This window comes from Chiloscyllium punctatum, chromosome 20, assembly GCF_047496795.1.
Source record: "Chiloscyllium punctatum isolate Juve2018m chromosome 20, sChiPun1.3, whole genome shotgun sequence".
NCBI classification, from domain to species: domain Eukaryota; kingdom Metazoa; phylum Chordata; class Chondrichthyes; order Orectolobiformes; family Hemiscylliidae; genus Chiloscyllium; species Chiloscyllium punctatum.
The window spans coordinates 21070761-21091945 of record NC_092758.1 but is presented as its reverse complement, the minus strand read 5'-3'; the positions used below and the strand labels follow the sequence as shown (position 1 = coordinate 21091945).

Here is a 21185-nt window from a genome sequence, read left to right as displayed (position 1 = left end):
ATTGCAAAGCAATGGCTGAAGCAGTCTGTGTTGACTGATGAAGGCAAACAGCACTGACAAAATGCAAAGCACAGCTTTTGTCATCGAGGATAAGACAGAAAACTTGTTCAACGCGTCAGGAGACACTCTTAAAAATCAGGAGCTGACTGTTCAGAACATTAAGTATTTTTTCTGAAAAGTCATGTTATCTTTAGAACGCTGTTCCTGAAAAGAAAGTGGAAGCAGAGCCCTCAAATTCTTCTTACAGAAGAGGTGGAGAGATTTATGTTCAACAAAGAGTGAAAGGGTAGCAGGGCTTAATAGGACTGCCATGATGGAGCAGGCTTGAGGGGATTTGTGTGTGTGTTTGTCTGCTGCTGGCATCATGTCTGTGGTTATGGTGTAATTGCACCATAATTAATGGGCTGAATTCAATTTTTGCCTCTTGGGTTTATCAACTGGAATTGTTAATCTCTGTGTTACCTTCTACGTATATATCAGATCATTAAAGGAATGGAAAGAAGTAAATGTGGACGACTACTAGTCAGATTTTAACTGAGGCATTAATTTAGCCCATACTTACTTAAATTTAGAATTAGTGTCAGGAAGTGTTCTTTGCACAATGATAAACATGTGAGATTTCTTTCCAGGAAATGTAGAGAAATGAAACTCTAATTGATGAAAAATAATTAGGTATTCAACTAGCAAGGTTTTAAGAACAACTGAATGGATTAACAAAAATTGTAAGTTTTTAATGGAAGAGAACTAATTTGTGTTCAAAGTTTAATATTTAGGTTTAACTGGAGGTGGAAAACAAACACACTTCAGCTATAATGTCCTATCTTCAGCAATTATTGATGACCACGCGTAGACTACATTTGCTTTTGTTTTGTTAGTAACTTAGAGTCATTGAGATCTACACCATGGAAACGGACAGTTTGGTCCAACTCGTCCATGCTGACTGACATCCTAACCTAATCTAATCCCAGTTGCCAGCATTTGGCCCATATTCCTTTAAACCCTTCTTATTCATATACCCATCCAGATGCCTTTTAAATGTTGCAATTGTACCAGCCTCCATCACTTTCTCTGGCAGTTCACTCCATACACTCACTACCCTCTGCATGAAAATGCTGTCCTTTAGTTCCCTTCTAAATCTTTCCCCTCACACCCTAAATCTATGCCTTCTAGTTCTAGACTCCTCCACCCCAGAGAAAAAACTTTTGTCACAAAATATTGAGTGTGCTTTTGGGTATATGTGGCTAAACTACTAGTTTCTGTTTATTATTCCAGTGAGATAAATGCTGGCATTCTGAAGACCGAGCAGCATTATGAGAAAATGATGTTTAAGGAAGCTTTGAAAACAGGTTTCTTTGAATTTCAGGTATGTTCAAGTTCTGAAAATAAATAATTCATCCTGTCAGGGATTTTTTTTTCTATCTTATTTTAACCCCCAGGGAGAGAGAGAGTCAGAGTTTTGAATGATGATTTTGCAATTTATGTTCCAGGCAGCAAAGGACAAGTACCGTGAAGTTGCTGTGGAAGGAATGCACCAGGACCTGGTTTTCCACTTCATTGAAATTCAGACTCTGCTGCTGACTCCAATTTGTCCCCACCTTTGTGAGCATATCTGGGCACTTCTAGGAAAGGTGCTGTTATTCACATAATCCTCTTCAATAACTAACACACTATACTTGAACAAAGAGAGGCTCTTTATGCAACCAATTGTACTGTTTACAGTTGCACCTAGAAAAAGTAAATGTTGGGAGGAAGTTATAATAGTTCTTCTAAATTTTGAGCTTATAGTAAAGCATCACCATTAATGAAACAGTTTAAATTATTCTTGATGGGCCCAACTCCTTCTGTGCATGGATCCTACTAATCCACAGTCAGTTCTATGTGAATGTGATGCAGAGTCCATACTGTAGCCTACTTAGAACATTGGGATTAATACTGACTGACTGACTGACAGAGGACTGAAAGTGTGGTGAAAATTAAAAATTGAAGGATGAGTGTCCCACCTTGCTGCATAATTGATCATTACTGTTTTACTGTGTGGCCCATTCTTATGTGGCAGGAGGCCTAATTACATTTTTAAATCAGTGTCCCAATAACGAAAATATGAACTGGATTAAAATTCAAGACTGAAATGTCCAGATTTTCCAGAAATTGGGAAAGCAAGCCAGCAGATTATAGATAGATGCAGCCAAAGTCAGCAGAGGAGCTTTTTACGACAACTTTGAGCGCCAAGAATAGTAGTAGACTCTTGTAAACATTTTGTTGGGTGCTGAGCCCTCTCACAGTACTGAGATCTCAAGCCTTCCAACCAGCAATCTGCCGAATGATACACTCCTCCCAGTTGCCAGTCTGACCCTGCAGGACGAGACATTTCCAGCTTGCCTGACCCTCATAAATATTCGTCTTCATGTACCTATAAACACCAGGAATATTCGTTTTGATTATGAGAAGCCTCAATCACAGTTTACTTGGTTGGATCAAAAATAAATATAGATAGCTCACTCACTCCCTTACTAATCCATAAAAGCGGCAGAAAGATTTCCCATCTTGGGATAGCTTTGAAAGCAATGATGGCAGAAAAACCAGAATGGAGGACAAGTTCGTACTTATTGCTTTAATTTTGCCAGATCTGAATTTGCACCTATGCAATTTGAAATATTTGAAACAGCTCTAAAGATCCTAACAAAAGTGTGTTGGAACAATTTTAATCTATTTTGTAGTGATTGTAAATCTAATGCACAGAACACAGCAACTACTCAACTGCAAAATTCCTCAAATGGGATTGAAAATTGAAGAAAATATGTCAGTAGTTGGTGGTATTGATTGAGGGATAAATGTTGACTGGAAAACCAGAGGATGCACCTTTTGCATCTACTTGAGAGGACAGACGAGGCATTTTAACTTTTTTTATTCAAAATGATGCTTGAACCTATAACATTGTGATCCTGAAGTGTGTGTGCTACAACTATGACAAGTGGTTTGTCTAGACAACCAACTTCTGGGCAGAAAGATGGATAAGGAAGACATTTTTTTAAGTTCTGATGAATGAAAACTTGAGGGTTTTTTCATTTCACTGATATTTTAGTTAGAAAGTCATGCTCTGCATTTGCACTAATTTAGGGAACCAATGTGTGTCTAACATCTGTTCATATAGCTTGTGTTTAATATTGAATTTGAATCCCACATTTAACTTGTTTCAGACTGAGTCACTGATGAAGGCACAATGGCCAGTAGCTGGACATGTGGATGAAATCCTCATTCGTTCATCTCAATATTTAATGGAAACTGCTCATGATGTTCGACTCCGTGCCAAGAATTATATGGTTGCAGGAAAAGGAAAAGTAGGAAAACTTATATAAACAATTAAAAGCTTACATTTAGTTACAAAGTGCAGGCTATCTTTTGTTGTTCCTTCCAAAGTTACATTGATGGAATCCTCTCTGAACAGATCAACCTGGCTATCAAATTACTATCAATGCAATTTAATGGCCTTGTTGCTTAATGATGATTGATTGCATTGGTGATCATTTTCTTCCTTCTCCCTTGCTGTGCACAACTTACTCCCATCTGATGTACTAAGAATGACAGGTCCAACTCTGTTCAACCATTTCATAATTGTGTGTGAAGGAGCTAATTATTGTGCTGCTTTGGCAAATCCAATCCCAACAGTGCAGAAAGACGTCATTTAGCCCATCGAGTCTGCACCGACCCTCCGAAGAGAGTCCTATCCAGACCCACGTCCACACCCATCACCCGAATTAAAACTTGTTTGTGCTTGTCTCTTGCACAGGTATTAATAGCATACCAAGCAACTAATATTTGATGAGTGGTCTGACTGGAAAATCTTCAGGTTTGATACAGATTGTGAATTTGCATTATAAGATTTAATGAAGTGACTATAGTATTTCAGATTGCATTGTTAGTGTGGTTGTGTTGGTAGTGCATTCCATTTTTCCAAATTTCATCTGTGACTGCAGGATTTGCTGATTGGAGTGTAGGTTTGACCGCGTGAAGCAATTTCCTATGGTCACCCCATCAGCTAAATGAAATGGTAGAGAAGGGTGATATGCTAAAATCTTGCTTCATTTTCTGAAAGGAAAGCCAAATACTGTGGGTTTTGGAAAAGCTACATTTCTGCTGTGATTCACCAAAATTCTCCATGTGTGCTTCATTTTCTATTGTTTATAGGAATGTAAATTTTCACAACTGTTAGGGAATTTAACCAGACATCATTTAGATCATCATTTGTCTGCCTTTAAATTAAAAAAACATAACATCAGTCTCACTGAGAAACATCTGTTTTCTTTTCTCCAGAACTGTTCTAGTAGATTATTAAAAGGGATGACCATGTGGCAGAGAAAGCACAAGCAAGTTTTAATTCACGAGATGTGGTGTAGATGTAGGTCTGGATGAGATGCTCTTGGGAGGGTCAGTACAGATTCGATGGGCCTAATGGAGCTGTCAATCTGCTTTATTTCTGATACATTTAGCACTTTAGCTTTTTTCATGTGTAAACTCAACTTAGTTTTGCAATTTTTGAGAAGAATTATAGCTCGGGTTGAGGTTCAGGTTGTAAGTTTGCTCGCTGAGCTGGTAGGTTTGGTTTCAGATGTTTCATCACCATGCTAGGTAACATCATTAGTGAGCCTCCGATGAGGTGCTGCTGTTCAGTCATGCTTTCTATTTGTATGTCTTGGTCTATTAAGGTGGATGATTTCATTTCCTATACTTTTTCTCAGAAGTTGGTAATTGGGGTCCAGACTACTCCAACCTCTTAGCATGATGGTAGCCCACAAACCTACCAACACACTGAACCAGCTACTTATGAACCTAAGGAACCCTGTACCAACAACCAGCAAAACAAAGGTCATTTACAAAATACCATGCAAGGACTGTAATAAACACGACATCAAACAGGCAGGCAGAAAGCTAGCCACCAAGATACAAGAACACCAAGTCGTACACCAAAAGACATTACCCACTCTCACCCGTATCCTTACTTCCAGACGAAGAGGGGCACCACTTTGACTGACTGGTACAACACATCCATCCTAGGACAGGCTAAACCGAGACATTCATGGGATTTCCTTGAGGTCTGGCATTCAAAATGGAACTCATCAATAAACTCATGGATTTGGACCACATTTACCAACCTCTGAAAAAAAGAAATGGAAATGATATTACCTATCTTAACAGACCGAGGCATAAATAGAAAGCAGGACAGAACACAAGCACTTCCCAGGAGGCTCACTGATGTTACCTAGCATGGTGACGAAACATCTGAAAACAAGCCTACCAGCTCAGTGAGAAAACTTACAACCTCAGCTTCGTTTTATTTCTGGCATAAGTCAGCAGTGAAGGATTTGCAGTATGAATAACAACACTGTAGGTTCTGCAAATCCACAGTTGTTAAGTTAACGGCTCAAGCAAACTTAAGAAATTTGTAAATATTTTCTTCACAAATAAGACTTGAATGTTGAAATCAACTGATCTCTCATGTTCTTGTTTACAAAGTTCCTTTGCAATTAGCTAATTAGTTGCTATTTGCATATCGGCTGTGCCTGATACAGCATCCGTTGTTCTTAACTGTTGTGAAAATGTTCCAATACAGAGAGAAGATCCAAAACCAACACAGAAACCTTCTCACTGTAATATATATGTGGCAAAGAACTACCCTCCGTGGCAACACACAACACTTCTGTTGCTGCGTAATCACTATGAGGTAAGTTTTTGTTTCCTGATGTGAATTGTATTGACTTCTGATGTATGTGTACAGCAACTGAGCCATTCCTTTAGTTTTGTGTATTCTTGCCCCCGCAACTAATGAATGACAGTTAAATGGTTACCACGTTAGTGTTGTTTAAAATACTTAAGTATTTCTAAAATTCTGATCATAATATTTTACTTTGCTCCGTTCTGCATCAGTCTTTGCTATTGAGGGGATGGGCAGTATTCCAGAAGCAGCAATAAATAGGATGAACTATGGAAAAATCAAAATTGCCAAAAAAGTCATACTGAACAGATTATTCAAGCTTCAGGCTGACAAGTGCCTGTGCCCTGATGGACTTCATCCTCAGATCTTACAATAAGTGGCTATTTGGATAATTCAGGCAATCTTGTATAAAACATTTCATCCATTGTAAAAGCAAAGTCAGTTCCCAAAGATGAATTTTACTCAGTGTGGACTGTCATAAAAGTCATGAATGCACCTTATATACCTTTTAAAAGTAATGAACATGGCCTACATTTGTTCATTGTTCCTATGTTCATATATCGTGTCTTTATTGAATATGATACAGGCTTTGTACATCTGTCGCAAAATTACTGCTCCTTCATTCTAGCTCTTGATCAAATGTTATTCTGTCTATTTCATGTCTCTCAATATATTTTGTACCGGATCACTCTTTTGCTGGTCTGTACATATGGATCTCCAAATATCTTTAGATCTCAACTGTTCTTGGTTTTTGACTATTTAAGTAATATTGCAAATTATCCTTTTTATTGATCCAAAATAGATGACCAATCAGCTCCATGTTCAATCAGGTGCTGTGTTAGCATGGTCCACTGTAAAATAACGTTGGAAAATCATTTATTTTCATCACTGTTATCCAAGCAAAATTAATAGGTTAATTATTGTTGACTATCACAGGGTTTTCTTGAAGTTTGCAATCAACCAGGTGGGTGTGTGGTTTAGCAATAATGTCACTGCGCTAGTAATCCAAAGACTTGGATTAATGTCTGGGGGCATCAGTTCATGTCATTAAAGCTGTATTTTAGATTTATGAACTTAATTTAAAGCTAGTCTTAGTAATTATGACCATGATAGCTATCACTCATCATTAAAAATTGTTTTGGTTCATTAATATCCATTAAAGAAGAAAATCTGCATCCATACTTGCTCTAATCTAGGTGTAATTCCAGACACTTAGCAACGTTGCTTACCCTTAACTGCCCATGAAGTGCCTAAAAAGCCACTTAGTTCAGGAATGATTAGGGATGGACAACAAATTTGGTCTAGCCAGCACTGCCAGTATTGTATAATATAATAAAGAAAAACCGTTCTGCTGTCCAAGTCTTGGATGATTTTTGTTTAAGGCAAGTTTACAAAATTGTGTATTTGGTACCATTTGCAGCACTGGCATTTTCAGAGTATTCTCATTGATTTTAATACAACATAAGTTAAAATGTTTGTAGAGTATTTTTGTGTGAATTGAATAGATTTTGACAGAGAAGGTTTACAAATAATGATGTTTACTTTTGAGTATTTTGAATATTCCTGATATTCCAATGAATATATTTGCAAAATCTTTGACTGCAATATGAATGTTTTTTTTAGAAAAATGGTGGGCAGCTACCAGACAATAAAATCATCGCAGGTGAACTGAAAGACCTGCCAGAGCTGAAGAAGTATATGAAGAAGGTCATGCCCTTTGTTGCCATGATCAAGGTAAACATTTCTCCTTTGGTGTATGTTTCTGCATTTGTAATAAACTGTGTATAGGTTGAAGAAGGCCTTATTCTCCAGAGATTTTGATAGACTGACAACTATCCCTGTCACAACCCACTTAGGAAAATGCTCTGATATTTGAGCACCCCTACTCCTGGGTTGTCACCAAAGTTTAAAAATGTGTTGCTGGAAAAGCGCAGCAGGTCAGGCAGCATCAAAGGAGAAAGAGAATTGGCATTTCGGGCATAAGCCTTTCGTCTTTCCTGAAGAAGGGCTTATGTCCAAAACGCCGATTCTCCTCCTTTGATGCTGCCTGACCTGCTGCGCTTTTCCAGCAACACATTTTTAAGCCCTGATCCCCAGCATCTGCAGTCCTGACTTTCTCCTTGTCACCAAAGTTAAAGACTTTTATTCAATGTGCCCTGCTGATATGAAGGGCTTATACCCGAAACATCAGATCTCCTCCTCGGTTGCTGCCTGACCTGCTGTACTTTTCCAGCACCACACTCTTCAACCCCTGATCTCCAGCACCTGCTGTCCTCTCTTTCTCCAAGTTATTCAAAGTACCCAATTTACTTGTCTAATGAACATGGATTAACAGAAAACACCTGATCAGGTCTCTGTACTTAAGAAGAAACTACTAATTATTACAAATAAATGTGTTATAACCTCAGGCAAACAGAATATGAATTATTCAAATTTTAATTTTACCCCTTAAACCCCTAAACATAGTTACAAAATGATAGATGTTATGGATGATGAAAAAATATTAGGGAAGCACAATGCAGTACTTTCATCACTTGGGATTCAACAAGGTATCCTTTTGCTGCTCCCAAGTTCTTCCAGTCTCAGTCATCTTCTTTCCATATCCTTTCAGTCCTTTACTGCAGACAGAGGGCGGTTGGTGCACCATATGTTTAGTCTCTGTCAGAGTTAGAGGCAGCAGCTTCGACCGATGTGTGAGAATAGTTTTATTTCAATTCCTTTTCACTTCTGTGTAAGGTGAGAGAGTTGTTGTCTTGCTGATCACTCCTGACTCCCACGACTTATTCTGATTGTTTTTGTAATCAACCGCTTGTCTCTGGACAACTGTCCTGAACATGCACCCATGATGCCAATGAGTCCAGCAATTCTCTGCTACAGTTTGAGCAATGTAAAAATGTAAATAGAACTCTCAATGAGCTCTAGTAACATATTTTAAACTGTGACATCATCTACCAGAGTCTCCTTGGGTCATTTTTTCTCCATTCTTGTATGCAATCCAAAAGTAAGGAATATCTTTAAAAATATTTTTAGCCAGGGAGAAAGTGAGGACTGCAGACACTGGAGGTCAGAGTCAAAAAGTGTGTTGCTGGAAAAGCACAACTGGTCAGGCAACATCAGAGGAGCAGGAGAATCGACGCTGCGAGCATAAGCTCTTCATCAGGAATGTGAGGAGGCCCAAGGGGGCTGAGAGATAAATGGGAGGTGGGGGGAGGGGGGTGGTGGTAAGGAGACAGGTAGGTGAAGGTGGGGGAATGATGGTGATCGGGTAGACCGGATAGGTGGGAAGGAAGATGGACAGGTAGAATGGTTCAAGAAGGCAGTACCGAGTTGGAGGGTTGGATTTGGGATACTATTGGGGAGGGGAGAAACTGGTGAAATCGACATGGGACACTCCAACCACATGGGATCCAAGGCAGAAAATGAGTTCTTCCTTCAGGCCTTGGTGGCTAGAATATGGCGATAGAGGATGCCCAGGTCTTGCATGTCCTTGGCGGAATTAGAGGGGGGATTTGAAGTATTCCGCCACAGGGCGTTGGAGTTGTTTAGTGCAAGTGTCCCAGAGTTGTTCTCTGAAAGGTTCCGCAAGTTGGTGTCCTGTCTCCCCAATGCAGAGGAGATCACACTGAGAGCAACGGACACAATTGATGGCGTGTGGAAGTGCAGATGCAGAAGGATCCTTTGAGATCCCCCTCCCACTCCACCAATGACCTGCAAATCCTGGGCCGTCTCCATTGCCAAATCCTAGCCACCCTCATCTTCTGCTTTGGGACCCCCCCCGCCACCATACGGGATCAATGTTGATTTCACCAGTTTTCTCATCTCCCCTCCTTCCACCTTATCCCAGCTCCAACCCTCCGACTTGGCACCACCCTCTTGAACTGTCCTACTTGTCCATCTTCCTTCCCACATTCTGCTCCACACTCTGCTCCAACCTATCACTATCACCCTCCTCCTTCATCTACCTATTGCATTCCCAGCTACCTTACCCCCCACCCCCCTCTCATTTATATCTCAGCCTCCTTTGGCCCCCCCTACATTCCTGATGAAGAGCTTATACTCGAAATGTCGACTGTCTTGCTCCTTGGATGCTGCCTGACCAGCTGTGCTTTTCCAGCAACATGCTTTTTGCAACTGATTTTAGCTTCACTGAGTCTTAAAGAACTCTTGTATTACCCCAACTCTGGCCTCTTCTTCAACTAGAAATCCCCCTTCTGTTAATAGTTTTCCCATCAAGGCCCAAAACTCTAGACTGTTCTCAGTTGTTAAAATTCATCTTTGTAATGAAGCTTTTGGGTCACCCTTCCTAATATTTCCTTGTTAACCTGGTGTCATGTTTTATATCTGATTACACTCCTATGAAAAGCCTTAGACTATTTTTCCACATTAAATGGGCTATATAAATGTACGTGCAAATACTTTATAATTTGTTTTTATCTACATCCTTAATTATGTATTCTATAGTTTCTGAGCAACTTTCACTTGAGTGATATTGTTTAATTACCTATGACAATTTACCATAAAATGTCTCAAGAAGAAACCACTTAATACTGCTAGTCTAAAATAAATGCTGAAAATTTACATCCAGTCAATCAGCATTTGAGAGAAAGAAGACAGGCTAACATTTCAAGTGGAATTCCAAATAGAAAACTTATTATTTGTATGGAAGTTAAGGGATTTTGTACAGTAATTTATTTAAAATGATGCATGATAGTTATTGGTGTATATTGAATGAAGATATTAATTTTATAACAATATGGAATAATTGGACTAGTTTTTCTTTCCCAAGAGAGAGGATGCTACCTTGTAACTGCAGCAAGCTGCCTAGTTCTTCCATTCTTTAATACTGACGAACTGTGGAATATGACAGATACTTCAAGCTACCATGTGTACCTGCAGCTCCTTTATTCAGTCTCACAAGCAGCCATTATCTCTGAATATTGTTATCTGTAATTCTGCAATCTTGCTTTTTTTTAACAACCAAAAAAACTATAGGAAAACCTAGAAAAGAGTGGGCCTCGAGTTCTTGATCTGGAGCTGGAGTTTGATGAACGTAGTGTTTTGATGGAGAACATTGTCTATTTGACAAACACGTTGGAGGTAAGTACTAATAGGTAAACTATCTGGATCTCAACCATCAATAAAAATTATTGATGTTCAGTTAATTTCTGAGGGAACATCAGTTAAGCTCTGAACCTAAGCAAATGCCTGAAAGAACTTGCAGTAGAAGTCTGACTTTTGTATGATATTGGGTGTGCTCTCATGTAGTACAAATGCAATGGGGAGAGGTCAATGTGAAAGCAGCAAATGTAAAGAAATGTGAGAGCAACAAATGTAAAACCTTCTGACAGTTTGGGGAACTTGCCATTGTCTTGACTTCACATTTGCTAAATGGAAATATATCTGCACATTCCTGATATCACATTCCTTTTGCAGTACTTTTGCAAGTACTCATCTTGAAATTAAAATTTCTCATCTGATTTTAGAGCAGCTCTTTACCAATGTATAGTGATCACAGATTTATAGTAAAATACATACTTGCAAATTATAAATAGTAACATAAAGGGTTTTCTTGTTGAGGGTATTCTCACTGAAGGTATTCATTCCATGGACATGAATTTAAGATTAAATATAAAAGATATACCAGCACTCTGAAATTAGCCAATTAAACAAATGGACAGTAAATTCCTCTGTGGCTGATCACAGTGAGGAATGGGATGATATCTCCATCTCCCCAAGGAGCCATTAACTTTCTGATCAAAGAAGGACATTTATTTAACACAGATTTGTTGACAATTTGGTATCCACTGCCTGAAATGTGAATCAGTTAATAGCGTTCACAAGAAAACAGGACAGACACTTGGAGAAATACATTAAGTGGGAAATTTGATAGCCTTACTAAAGAGCAAATACATTCAAAATGGATTGACTGACAAGCAATTGGATCATGTTTTATTTAGTTATGAGGGAGGAATTCCGAGCTGTTGGTGTGAGAAGAAAGGGTTGGGATTTGGAGGTGCCACATGATAATGTTAATTTGTTGAGAGAATAATTTCCTTGCTATGTATTGTGATGCTGTGATCTAAATGTTGTGCTTGTATACGTCAGCACTTCCTAATTTTAGCTGCAATTTTGAAAATACGGGTGCTACTGAAACAAATATTGTCAGGAGTTTGTGCTTATGTGCAAGAGTCATAATATGTGTTTGGGTCGTATTAAAGAGTCTGGTGTTTTCCTTGATTTGTAATGATATAATATGTCTAGTGTAGAGACCTAGCGAAGTTCATGGCAGAAATATAATGCTATGAAATTTCCCAAAAAAACTTTTCTTGATCGAAGTTGAACTTGATGATGGTAAAAGAAATGATGGAATATGAAATCTGTGAAGTTAAGTTGCTAATGTGGGCGGCACGATGGCACAGTGGTTAGCACTGCTGCCTCACAGTGCCAGAGACCCGGGTTCAATTCCCGCCTCAGGCGACTGACTGTGTGGAGTTTGCACGTTCTCCCCGTGTCTGCGTGGATTTCCTCTGGGTGCTCCGGTTTCCTCCCACAGTCCAAAGATGTGCAGGCCAGGTGAATTGGCCATGCTAAATTGCCCGTAGTGTTAGGTAAGGGGTAGATGTAGATGTCGGGGTATGGGTGGGTTACGCTTCGACGGGGCGGTGTGGACTTGTTGGGCCGAAGGGCCTGTTTCCACACTGTAAGTAATCTAATCTAATCTAATCTAATTAGTGGTCTGTCTATCTTTCTGTCACAGCTGGACCATATTGACATTCTGTTTGCAACAGAAGCAGATGATAAAATCCGAGAAGAGTGCTGCCCAGGAAAGCCCTTTTGTGCATTTAGGACAGAGGTAAAAGGGGATTGTAATATAGCAAACTAAAACTGTGCCTTAGGTGAAGTTGTCCAGGAAGAGGTGTTCTGTGGATTTTTTACAATCTTCGACAAGTCTAGACGGAGCTATTTGTATTGGAATAAGTGAATCACAGAATGTCCTCTGTTGTGAGAGATCCTAAAATAAGGAACTGAAGGACCTTAATAATTAAGCCTCTGATATGAAAGAAGTTTGGGTTCAGGATGAACCTGTGCAATCTTTTCAAACTTGTGCTTAATATTTTATTGCCCTCTTGTGAAATTGCCAAACTAGTTCGATCATCAATTTGAAATTACAATGCAGACTTTAAATAATCTCAGGTGTTCCTGCATTTCAAAACAGAAAGTCATCTTTCCCTAATTCCTGCAGTGCAGTTTTAGTTAAAAGCATATAAAATTTAAGTTGCTGTTTCCTCAAATTTTAATTCTACTTTGGGCGAAATGCCTGTGTTTTGATAATCTATTGATTGAGAACAAAATAATGTTGGAAAGCAAAATAAGTTGACCACGAAATTGTCATATTGCCTTTTGATACAGTGCATTGCCAGACAACAGTGTGCCTGAACTCTGTCCTGAACCTGTCCTGAACACTGACTGGTTTTGGGTTTCTGACCCTGCAAATGGAATTTTAAAGTGTACAACTTTATCAATTTCTTGAATTGTTCTCGTGTTTTTTCGCAGCCAAGTGTGTCCCTTTTCCTGGTAAATCCCCAGCCAGCAAATGGACATTTCTCTACAAAGATTGACATCCGACAGGGTGACAAAAAGGACACTGTAATTCGTAGACTGATGAAGATTGACAGGGGTATTAAAGGTATGACTGAACTTAATCATCTCATCAACTCTCAACTGTTAAAAGATTTAATTCTTTGACTGCATCTCATCCCTGAACTTGGAGGGTGGATGACGCAGATGGTGCAAGAATATACCAATAGCCCCTCTATATATAAATCCAAAATACTACAGATGCTGAGAGTTTGGAAATAAAAACAGTTATGCTAGAATGCTTATCAGATGAGACAGTATTGTTGGATATGAAATGACTTTATTTCAGGTCAATGGCCTTTCATCAGGAATAAGATAAAATGTTATAGGTTTGATGAAAGTAAAAGAGGAAAGGAAGAGGAAGAACAAAAGGGAAGTGCTGTGTTGGGGTGGAGGGCAAGCAAGAGTAAATGAAAAATTTTCCAAAGTACAAAAGCCAAAGGAATTAGTAATGAATAAAGAAATTTAAGGATGTGTTCTGACAAGGTGCAAATGGCTAGTTGGGGAAGATGTTTCTTTGAATAGATGTGTACATCTGAGCCGTCAATCATGCCAACATCACCCCCATGGCACATGCGCGCAGACACATACATACGCAAACATTTATATATAAATTTTCCCTGGGTTAGGGGAGTCCAGAACTAGAGGGCATAAGTTTAAGGTGAGAGGGGAACAATATAATAGGGGCTCAAGGGGTAACTTTTTCACGCAGAGGGTGGTGGTTGTATGGAATGAGCAGCCAGAGGAAGTGGTGGAGGCTGGTACAAATACAACACTCAAAAGGCATCTGGATGGCTAAATGAATAGGAAATATTTAGATGAATATATGTCAAATGGGATGGATTAATTTTTAATATGTGGTCGGCATGGACAAGTTGGACCAGAGGGTCTGTCTCCGCGCTGTACAGCTTTATGACTTTACCACTATGAGTGAGCAGACTGGCAAAAGAGGAGGACACTGCCTGAAATGTCGTCTGCTTCCAAACTCACTTCAATATGGATTCTGCTGAGGCCAGCTCTGAGTGTGGTCCACCAGAGGCAAGCCAAGGCCCGTGTTGATTAAAACTAACTCCTTCACTTAGTTTCCATCCTTTCCGCCTTCCCCAGTGATCAGAGTTTGGAGCCAAGTTTCTTTTTTAGCTGTAGCACTATTACTTAAATGAAAAGGGGTTAAAAAAGGTTTTCATTTGTTCACTCTGCTATGTCACATTTTTTAAATGCCATTTTTATTGGTTACTCATCTAAATTATCAGTTTGTTACTTAGGATTTTTTCTGCAATTCATGTTTACTTCATCAAATTTTCTCCTCTCCCTCAGAGTGACAACATTGAAATGTGTGCAAATGTTGAATAAACCTGGTGTAGGAGTATTGAGTATCGATTGTATATGTAGTTGTCTAAGTATACTTCACACTGTCTTAGTATCTTTACCCCAATGTCACCTTATTAAATTGTACGTTAGCATCATATCCACAGCATGTTGTGAGTGTCCACCTGAGTTTTAAATGCTGTGGGGCATTTCTAAGTGCAATCCCACACTAATCTGTCAGTGTTGCAGCATGTCAATTTGACAAACCACAGTTATAGTCAGCAAACATTTCTTTAAATGGTGATCAGTGATCGATTCAGGTCAATAGTATTTGATTTCCAAGTGATTAAAATATTTGCATTAAATTTAGGATTATCCTATTTATAATGCACTTCATTCTTTTCTAAATTAAATGTTTTACTCTATTTTGTGAGGATCAGTTTTGTGACTTATTAATTTGAATCGACACCAACATCCTGGGTTTACATTTGGCCTGAAACCTAATTTGACCAGCTATATTGTGACTGCAAAGGCAGGTCAGAGACCGGACTAATCCACTTGCTGACTCCCTAGAACCTATACAGAACTCCAGCAATACTCAGGAAGCATGGTACTATTCAGGGCAAAGTAGTCAGGTGGAACTGGATAGCATCTTTCATTTTAAAATTTCATTCCCACCACCACATACAGTAGCAGAAATGTGCGCTATCTACAAGATGCAACTTAGTGTTTGTTCATAATGCAACTTTTATTGATTACTTATTTATATGATCAATTTATTATTTTGGATTTTGTTTCTGCAATTCATGTTTACTTCATGGAATTTTCCTCTGGCCCTGAGTAACTCGTCAAGTTTCTTCAACAGCGTCTTCAAATCCACAACCTTTGTCAGCTAAAAGAACAAGAATAGCAGATGCATAGGAACGATATTGCCTGCAGGTTCACGTCCTAGCTGCACAGCAGCCTGACTCTCAGTGCCTTAGTTTTTGTTGACTCAAATCCTGGAATGCTGGTTTGAGTGCGTTCAATACATGGATTGCTGCATTTCAAAAAGGCAGCTCACCAGAACTCCTTGAGGGGCAGTCTACGGTGAGCAATTAATGCTGGCCTTGCCAGTAAGCCCCACACCCATCAATTAATATATAATTTAAATAAACAATTTCAGTCATGTAATGGAGAATATTTATTTTCAATTCAAGTTAAGTTGTTACGTATCTATCTTTAAAATTATATTGATGAGCTATAAAGTCCCCAATAAAACTTGGGGCTTTCTGTCTGGAATGTACTCCTGTTAGAGAGTCGCCACTAGAGCGCCTACTTGCTGCCTGTGTATGGGGGGGGGGGGGGGGAGATCTCATGCCTTTACTGCACAAAATCTGTGATTAGCAATTAATTTGTATTTTGATTGTTTCACTTTAAGCGATGTGAAGTGTTGATATGTAAACTGGTCAGTCAGATTATTCCACGATTCAACCCAGTTATCAGAAACGTTAAATGTTTCAGTGCCATCTAGGTTCTTTAGTTAGTCAATCCTGTACTCGGATTTGTGGGATCACTATAATGTTTCAATCTGCTTTACCCAATGAGTTTGAGACAGTCGTTTATTGACACTCATCCTAATTCGTGGTGTTTATTTTAATTGCTGAATCTTGAATAATATAACTAGACAGAAAGTAGAAAAATGAATCAGTGAATTTTAGGGGAAGTCCAGCTATTTCTGACTTTTGGGTGTGTGCACTAAGACCACTTGAGTTTTCAGTATCTTCCTAATTGTTTTTTCTTTCAGCCCAGAATGGGTAAGTAATGATTGTCAACTCTTGGTGCTGTATTCTGACATCAGGAGCATGTCAGGACACGTGATTTGAAATAGCAGATTGGTGCAACACATTTGTGTTCTGACATGCTATTATCAAGAGGTATGTAGTTTTGCTGAAAGATTACTTTGTCATCATGTGAATTATGAGGAATAACTGAAGTGCCTCCAGCCTGTCTCTCGCAACCACAAATGACATGATATTGGCTACCACCCTAACCACAAACCATGTACTCCCCTGAGAAAGATAAGAAAATGATAAATCCGAGGCCAAAGAGAAGGAAATAAAGTGGAAAAGATCCTCTCCTATGCTAGAAGAAAATCAAAACTAGACTCTATGACCACTTGGACTCTGAAATTTTATACAGCATCAATCTTGTATATGGGGTCACCTGCATCCCAGTCAGATTATCTGATCAGTTCTTAGTTGAAGCAGCATTGACTGCACATGCTGGCAGGCTGTTCTATTTGCCTGTTATGATCTGGGACAACTTAATCTCTGCTGGATGTTCTTTAGATGAAAAGATGCTGTGAAGCGATGGCCCTCTGAGGGAGAGAACCTCAGACGAGAAGGCAACTCGTGTTGCTGCTTTTAATGGAGAATTTGCAGCAAAAAAGGACCATTCAGCCCGGCTAGTCGAGCCAACATTCCACATGAGTCTCCGCCCACAGCACTTCATCTGACTTTAACAGCATATTCCAGATAATTTGCTGACTTTTAGTTTTGCATGTGATTGTAAAACAGTATGAGAGGAATCGGTTAACAGCTTATGTCTTCTATTCACAAGTTCAGTGAATAGTGAACTTGCATCACTGTCTAGAATTCTACAGCACCTTTCTGGTATTTGTATGCTCTGTTATGGGAGCATCCATGGAAACAATTCTTGTTCCAGGTACTTACCGGTGGTCAATCAGTGTGGCTTTGGCAGATACTTGAGCATTGGCCAGTTGGTGAATGAAAGCTATTCCAAGACAAGTGTCTCAGTTAATAAGGAAAAATATATTTTGATACAATCACTATCAAAGATGCAATTACTCCATTATAGAGACTGCCATTTCTGGTGTGGCCCAGGCTTCCTGTGTGTTTTTATTATTTACTAAATATTTAAAAGTAAAATGTTAATCCGTATTAGATTATTATTCAGTTGAATAAACTTTTATTACTCAAAGCATATATTGGGGAATTTTGAAATATTTGCTGAACCAGGGATGTGGGAAAATCTTGAATCTAACTAAGTTGTTTATAAAGCTATACAAAGCAAGTTCATCCTCAAACTTGATTTAGCCAATATGCAAACCTGCAGCTGCATTTGTCTATTGCATCATGTGTATTGTAACAGAATAAAACATTTTCTTTTGTTATTTCAGATCTTACACAAGTGAAGCTGATGAGATATGAAGACCCGGTACTGGGCCCACGACGGGTTCCAGTCCTTGGGAAGGAATCAGTTGGTAAAGTGGCTATTTCTGAGAAAGCAACTTTTCACATAGACTTCTCTGCAAAAAAGATCCACTTGACTGACAATGGCTTGAAAGTTGATGTGGGTGATACTTTGATCTACCTGGTTCACTGATGCACAATAGAATTGACCCTTTGTCTTCATCTTAATTGTCAACTGCAATACTTCTGTATTGACAGTGATACTTTTGCTAATACATTTTCAAAACAAATATTATACAGTTTAGTATGTAATTGAATGAAATAACTAGAATAAAGTGAAATAAGGAATCAACATGTTATTGAATTTTCCTTCTGTGGGGTTCACCAACATTGTGTTGTATCTGGACTGTCTGAAGCTTGAATTCTTAAGCGCAGAAAAAAGGAGCATCTTGAAATGACAAGAATGTTGGTCTCTTGTAACCTGTCATTGGGTGTAAACAACATAGCAGCAAACTTGCAGTTATGATCTACCACTTGAGACCACCCGTAGCTGCATTAGGACTGCACCTTTAGGTAATAGTGTTCCAGGTTGATTCACAGGGGCATTATAAAACTAAACATGACACGCAGCCACATGTGGAGATAATCAGTCAGGTGATCAAAAGCATGGCATACAGGGAGAACTAGCCATTTGGATACAAAAATGGCTCAAAGGCATAAGACAGAGGGTGGTGATGGAGGGTTATTTTTCATACTTGAGGCCTGTGACCTGTGGAGTGCCACAAGGATTGGTGCTGGGTCCTCTACTTTCATCATTTATATAAATGCCATGGATGTGAGTGTAAGAGGTATACTTAGTAAGTTTGCAGATGACACCAAAATTGGAGGTGTAGTGGACAGCAAAGAAGATTACCTCCGATTTACAACAGGATCTTGATCAAATGAACCAATGAGCTGAGAAGTGGCGGATGGGATTTAATTTTAGATAAGTGCAAGATGCTGCATTTTGAGAAAGTAAATCTTAGCAGGACTTATACAGTTAATGGTCAGGTCCTCGGGAGTGTTGCTGAACAAAGAGACCTTAGAGTTCAGGTTCATAGCTCCTTGAAAGTGGAGTCGCAGGTAGCTAGGATAGTGAAGAAGGCATTTGGTATGCTTCCCTTTATTGGTCAGAATATTGAGTAAGGGGTTGGGAGGTCATGTTGTGGCTGTACAGGACATTGCTTAGGCCACTTTTGAAATATTTAATGCAATTCTGGTCTTCCTATCAGAAGGATATTGTGAACCTTGAAAGAGTTCAGAAAATATTTAAAAGGATGTTGCCAGGTTTGGAGGATTTGAGCTACAGGAAAAGGTTGAATTGGCTGGAGCTGTTTTTCCTGGAGCGTCCGAGGCTGAGGAGGGTGACCTTATTGGGGTTTATGAAATCATGAAGGGCATGGATAGGATAAATAGACAAAGTCTTTTCCCTGGGATGGGGGAGTCCAGAACTGGAGGGCATAGGTTTGGGGTGAGGGGAAAGATCTGAAAGAGACCTAAGAGGCAACGTTTTCACGCAGAGGATGGTACGTGTATGGAATGAGCTGCCAGGTGGAGGCTGGTACAATTACAACATTTAAAAGGCATCTGGATGGTATATGAATAGGAAGGGTTTGGAGGGATATGGGCTGGGTGCTGGCAGGTGGGACTGGATTGGTTTGGGATGTCTGGTCAGCATGGACGGGTTGGACTGATGAGTCTGTTTCCATGTTGTACATCTCTATGACTCCACGGGTGGATTTTAAGCAGATTTTGAAGAACATGAGGTAGAGAGGCACAGTGCCGTGAGGAAACTATTCAAATGCTTGGGGCTGAGGCAGCTAAAGGTGTACCCACCAAGTTTAAATAACAAATTAAATTTAAAATTGGCAATGCTAAAAGTGCCAGAATTAAAGGAGCTCAAGATACCTCAAGTGTTGAGAGATTGGTTGTAAGGAGGGGAAGCATGGATTTGGGGGAAAAAAGAAGGGGAAATTCTAAAATTGAAATAGTTTGGCTGGGAACCCATGTAGGTGCTGAGCATAGCAGTGATGGAGTAACATTACTTTGTGTGAGTGGAGTCATGGGCAGCAGAGTCTTAGATTAACTCAACTCCTTGAAAAACTTTGAAATTCTGAGACTACACTTTCAAAGGCAGCATGATCGGTTGTTGGATGCGGATTCATTATAGTGCTGTCAGGTTTTCTGACCCTATAGTTTCTTTCCAAATTAATTTTCTATTTTTGTCCAAGTATGAAGTCCAGTCTGTTAGGTATGTTGAAAACGCGACCTAAAAACAGATCATCCAATCGCTGTTTAGCTATTTGAGTGCTTGCTGTACACGCATTACCTGTTTTTTTCATACAGCACAATGTGAATTTGTTAAACACTTTAAATAAAGCACATAGGGGCTTCATGAAGTTATGAAAGGTGTGACATCAATGCAATTCTTCATTTCTTTTAGCAGTTACATGGAAAAATTAGTTCAGTATAAACAAACACGTAGCTAACACGATTCGAGTTTGGTTCAAATAGTTACAGCTCTGACCAAATTAATTAGACTAAGTAAGTGTTCTTGTGAGTGATTGAGGGCATCAGCTAAAGCCTTTTTAAAAACAAAGTTGCAAGTCAGTGTTCTAAATTTAATTATTGTTGTTTTTCTCTGGAGCAAAAAGGTTTCAACCCTAATTTGAACATCCACATTTTAAAATCTGATGGCTGGATTGTACAAGCAGAGAGTGAATTGTTTACATTAGACTGTACCTAATGTGGGGAAAAACTGATAAGTTATGCAGCTAAGATGTATGTACAGATGTGAGAGGTTGAAATTTGAAAGTTTTCCAAGTGACTGTCAATGTTAGCTCAATTGTTAATATTGAAATTAATAAGTTTTTGTTAATCAAAGATACTAAGGGCTACAGAATTAGATCACAGATCACAGATCAGTGACAATTTCATTTGGAATACGCTCAAGTGGCCTAACCCAATTCCCAGATTCCTACGTATTTTTAAATACAATCTGCATTGATATATATCTATTTTATCCTGAATTAAATCAAAATATTTCTGTCGATATATTGCTTTATCATTTGCTATGGTGCCTTCATACAAAAGATTGTCTTTGGGGTGCACTATTTGTTTCATGCATTTTGCTAGTGCATGTCTATAAAATACGAGATGAATTGCTGCTGATTTTGGATTATATTTCATTGAGAGGTAGACGTAAAGTCGTCGTAGTCCCGTTGGACCATGGGGTTGCTCTCATTAGAGAGAGAAAGATAATTGAGGTGGTTTAACCTGAGGGTCACCACGCCTTA

General features: G+C 39.1%; 1 protein-coding gene across 2 annotated transcripts in view; it reads left to right on the top strand.

Moving 5' to 3' along the window:
• The window catches only part of lars1b (leucyl-tRNA synthetase 1b), a 57301-nt gene extending 37984 nt beyond the window's left edge, over positions 1-19317 (top strand). For both annotated transcript variants that reach the window (XM_072590473.1, XM_072590474.1), the window contains exons 24-32: positions 1273-1363; positions 1488-1628; positions 3198-3338; positions 5609-5719; positions 7334-7444; positions 10703-10807; positions 12468-12563; positions 13265-13397; positions 17838-19317. In XM_072590473.1, the coding sequence (XP_072446574.1) occupies positions 1273-1363; positions 1488-1628; positions 3198-3338; positions 5609-5719; positions 7334-7444; positions 10703-10807; positions 12468-12563; positions 13265-13397; positions 17838-18043 (1135 nt within the window). In that variant the 3' untranslated portion in view covers positions 18044-19317. The remainder of the gene's footprint in view (positions 1-1272; positions 1364-1487; positions 1629-3197; positions 3339-5608; positions 5720-7333; positions 7445-10702; positions 10808-12467; positions 12564-13264; positions 13398-17837) is intronic.
• Positions 19318-21185: the final 1868 nt, after the last annotated feature.